The sequence below is a fragment of the Elaeis guineensis genome, chromosome 1 (assembly GCF_000442705.2).
Source record: "Elaeis guineensis isolate ETL-2024a chromosome 1, EG11, whole genome shotgun sequence".
NCBI lineage: Eukaryota > Viridiplantae > Streptophyta > Magnoliopsida > Arecales > Arecaceae > Elaeis > Elaeis guineensis.
In genome coordinates, this window is record NC_025993.2 from 94,098,577 (window position 1) to 94,103,277 (window position 4,701).

A 4,701-nucleotide genomic window follows, 5' to 3' on the forward strand; every position below is an offset into this window, starting at 1 on the left:
TTGCCTCTAAACATGTCGAAAATCCTAAAAGGATAAAATCTTGTAGAATCTTAAAAAGCAGTAGAAATCATCTTTTGTATAATTTGAAGATTCTTAACGTAAGCAAAAGTATGTTAGAGGAAACAGAATTAATAATATTGGCAGCATCATGACAGCTAGCAACAGCTGGCCGCACTATAGATTGCTTGAACTGGTTGCAAAACTCACAAACAACTAAATATGGAACTGTGAGTCAATCAAAGTACATGACTATTTTTATTTTGATTTTAAGAACCATTCAACCGATGAACAATTGCGAATAGCTTTGACCCAAAACAAAAAACTTGAACTGTATTCTTACCACATATCCTAGCTATATTATCTATCATGACTTGATTAGAGATAGCAATTTACTCTATTCTATCAGATATTCATTCGGATCCAATCTTATTGGAGTGGGTTCCATTTGACCTGCAGCAATCGTGAATGACCATAAATAATGATAAACATATTTAAAATCCGACACGAATATACATTACACTCCGCAAATCAAAACAAAGGCATGTAAAAAAATATTTTTTATATTTTTATCCAATCCGATCTATCCAAACTGCCCATCTAATTCTATCCAACTTATTCCACATCGAGAGTTTACCCTTTCTATTATGTTTCAAGATAAGTATGGGATGGATATGGAAGTACATCAGATCTATATTCGATCGGTTCCCATCACTATAATTGATAGTAAGGCCGTAATTGGGTTACTTTTGGCCCAGCTGCCATCACGTGCAGACTAAAACCTCTGATTTGCATTCAAGTCGATATTTTTAACCCAGGTCTCAAACATCAATCAGCTATGTCAGGTCCAGAGTAAAAGTATTCATGTCTATCGTCCATGTATAGGATCTCTAGGTTGGCTCATGGAACGGATTCACATAGAAAAACATTAGAGAATGAGGAGAAGAATAAGATGACCGTACTAACAATGATGGACCAAATATGGAAAGGCTACAACGGAAAGTTTAAGTGAAAGGCAACATGAGAGGCATACAGATGATTGTGCAGGATGAACTTACAGACTTTTCAATATAATTCATAGAAAAAGAACAAAGATATAAGAGTAGAATCATTAAATTTATTCTCTCTATTATATATAGTATATAAACCGGCTAAATTGGTGGGATAAAGCATGTTTTTTTAGATATGGATCCAAAACCACAATTCTCTATGGATTTATCTTTGAACTAATGCCCCAGGTATGGAGTCTACACGTTTGCATCCAGCCAAGATCTATTGATCAATGCGTCAACCCTGAAGATCATTAGTTCAAGTGAATGGATGTCATATGTTAATAACAATTTTTAACCTAATCTAGTCTTTCTTCAAACAGTTCCTTCTCTAAAGAGCTAGAATACTTCATCATAACCTAAATTTTCTATACATTTAAGTCACAATATTATAATAGTCATGTATCATGTATTCTTTTTGTACATTACAGGATTCTAGTGAACGAAATATCAGCTAAGGTATAATACACAACAAAATTCAAAAAACTTGGAAAGCCAAACTAAGACATTCTCAAATTGCCCACATCATATGCACCAGTGTTGAGAAATTGATTTTAGTCATTGGGAATCCTTACTAACCAATCTGTCATTTTATTGCCTTCTAGTTACGGATCATGTATTAAGATATGGGAAATACCAAAATACATGGGCATCCAAAATACCAAAATACCAATCTGCCACCCTTCCCTCTCCCCGCCTCTCTGTGTGTGTGTGTGTGTCCACGCATCCTCACGGGAGCAATTGTCCTGTGCTGTAACCCATGCAGGAACCAAACAAGCGGAAAGCCAAAAGAAGCTGAGGCTTAGCTGACTCTGGTTCGAGGGGCATGCCCGTGAGTCCTCCAATAATTCCCTGCTCTCAAATGCCTCCAAAGCGCCAGCCCCCCCTGCTTTGTTTTCATGCCAAACTACACCACACCCGAGAATCTCTCCATTCACCGAACCCCACCACCCCTCCCCCTTCTCCTTCTCCTCTTGTATCCAGCTGACACTCTCTGCTCTCCTTCCTCTAAAGCTCTACAATGGCGAGTGCAGTCCCAAATCTTCCTTCTTCCATGTTCTCTCTCATGCATCATCATCGTCTTCTGCTTCTTCTTTCCCTTCTTCTCATCGCCGCTTCTGTTGGTAGCGTTCATGGCCTTGAGGAGAAGATAGTAACTCTGCATCAGCTGCAATGGGGAGACAAGAGCTCTTCTCGAATTAGTTCCCCACAGAGATCAAGTAATCTTCAAATCAAACCAGCAGTTTAAATATTTTGAAACTATACTTAGTTGTCTTAACAAAAAAAAAAAAAGAACTTTATTCAATTGTCCCACTAGTAATGTTTTGTACTAAAGATTTATTTAACGAGTCCTCTATTTTGAGTCTCTCTTACTATGTTATCAGGTATAGTTGGTAGATTCTTCTCTCTGCTTGTACTAGCAATATTGGCATCTGTGTGAAAGAGAACAAAAGAAAAGCCCCTCTGCTTCAGCTGTTCATAAATTCTAATTAAGATGCTTTAATGGGCTATCCAAATATAAACAGTCTATTCTTCTCTCTACTTCTACTAACATGGAGAATGTTATATTTGGAAATAAAACCTGCCTTAAGGTTTTCATAGATTAAGTACATGCTTTCAGACGTTCTCATCTAATTTAGGCCCTTCCTATTCCTTCAATTACAAACACAACTTGTATCTTTTTCTCTTTGCTTGCACTTGTAAAATGGGCTTCTTTGGAGGATGTTATTGCTCTGTGAGACTGTAAATTTTGCTTCTCATATTCAACTTAATTAATTCTTGTGAAGTTCTTAATTCTCTTCTGTTTGTTGGAATGCATTACCTAAAGGAAAAGAGAAGGGTGCAATAGTGCTAGAAATAAGGCACCATTCTCACTACTCGGGGCCTATCAAGAACTACAATGATTACCTCAAGAAGCTCCTAGTTTCAGATGAAGCTCGGGTCTCATCTCTGCAGTCACAAATCAGTAATGCCGTCCCCAGCAATGTTTACAAAGACTCACTGCAAGCCCAAATCCCTTTGACCTCTGGAGCCAAGCTCCAGACTTTAAACTACATTGTGACCATTGGGCTGGGGAGCAAGAACATGACAGTGATCGTCGATACCGGTAGCGATCTCACCTGGGTCCAATGCAAGCCTTGCTTCGACTGCTACAATCAAGAAGACCCTCTCTTCGACCCTTCGACTTCCTCTTCCTACCAAGCTATCCCCTGCAAGTCAACAACCTGTGACTCCTTGCGAGCAGCCACTGGTAGCACAGGCGTTTGTGGTTCCAATCGGTCAGGCTGCAACTATGCACTTAGTTATGGAGATGGTTCCTACACTCGTGGTGTTCTAAGCCGGGAAAGGATCGATCTCGGTGGCACTACCATGGACAGCTTTATATTTGGCTGTGGCCAAAGCAACCGGGGGCTCTTCGGTGGAACTTCAGGCCTAATGGGGCTGGGAAGGACTCAACTTTCTTTGATATCTCAAACTCATGATCAATTTGGAGGAATCTTCTCATATTGCTTGCCTACAAGGTTATACAATTCATCAGGTTCCCTAGTACTTGGTGGCGATCCTTCGGTTTATAGGAATTCCACTCCAATTTCATACACTAGAATGATCTTAGATCCTCAGCAGGCACCATTTTATTTCCTCAATCTCACTGGAGTGCAAGTTGGAGGGGTGGCTCTTCAGGCTTCTGGGTTTTCTAATGGCAAAATTCTTATAGATTCAGGAACGGTGATCACACGGCTCGTGCCTTCAGTGTACAATGCTTTAAAGAGTGAATTTGTGAGACAGTTCTCAGGCTACCCTTCGGCACCAGGCTTTTCGATACTGGACACCTGCTTCAATTTGTCTAGCTATGAGGAGGTGAGGGTACCAACATTGAGATTGGAATTTGAGGGTGGTGTGGAGTTGAATGTGGATGTCAGTGGGATCTTTTACTTTGTTAAGAAAGATGCTTCTCAGGTGTGCCTGGCAATTGCGAGCCTTACGTATGAAGATCAAGTTGGAATCATTGGAAACTATCAGCAGAAGAATCACAGGGTTGTCTATGATACTGTGGGTTCTGAACTGGGATTTGGAGAGGAGATTTGTAGTTATAGTTGAAAAATTACAGAGAGAATTATGTGTTGAATATCTAAAAAACAACTACATGGTATTCTGATTGTGGCTGGGTTACTGTCAATCTCTTTCTTAAGCTTGATCCTTTTTAGTTACAAGCATTTTAGATAAGGAAGAACTGCAGAGTAATTGGATGTATTGTTAGTGATTTCTAAAATTATGTATCATGGTTTATATATTCAAAAAAATTGTTAAACTAGTTCATTGTGAGATGTCATATTTAAAGACCTGAAATTTATTTGCCACTGATTGCATGAGTTAGAGTTGCTTTGCAATAATAATATAGTTCCCTATGTCAAAGAGTTATAGATAAATCAATAACTACTATGGTACAAAGTAAAGTTTTGAAACTAATTGAATAAGCATAGAAAGACATGTTGGAGGTACCAATGCATCTTGCCTCATACCGAATGTACTGTATCGCACTGGCATTGAACTGATGGTCGGTATGGGGTATATATAGAGTATTAGTATGCTAAGTCGATCTCGTATCAAGCATATTGACATTGTACCAATATGGTATCAATATGGAGTTTGGTAC

At 38.9% G+C, this 4,701-nt stretch overlaps 1 protein-coding gene across 1 annotated transcript; it reads left to right on the top strand.

The window, feature by feature from the left end:
• Window positions 1-1,972: 1,972 nt before the first annotated feature.
• Window positions 1,973-4,359, top strand: LOC105033514 (aspartyl protease family protein At5g10770). The gene is made up of 2 exons (XM_010908368.4): window positions 1,973-2,266; window positions 2,875-4,359. Exons 1-2 carry the CDS (start codon window positions 2,068-2,070, stop codon window positions 4,143-4,145), a joined length of 1,470 nt encoding a protein of 489 aa, XP_010906670.1. The 5' UTR covers window positions 1,973-2,067; the 3' UTR covers window positions 4,146-4,359.
• The last annotated feature ends 342 nt before the right edge of the window (window positions 4,360-4,701 follow it).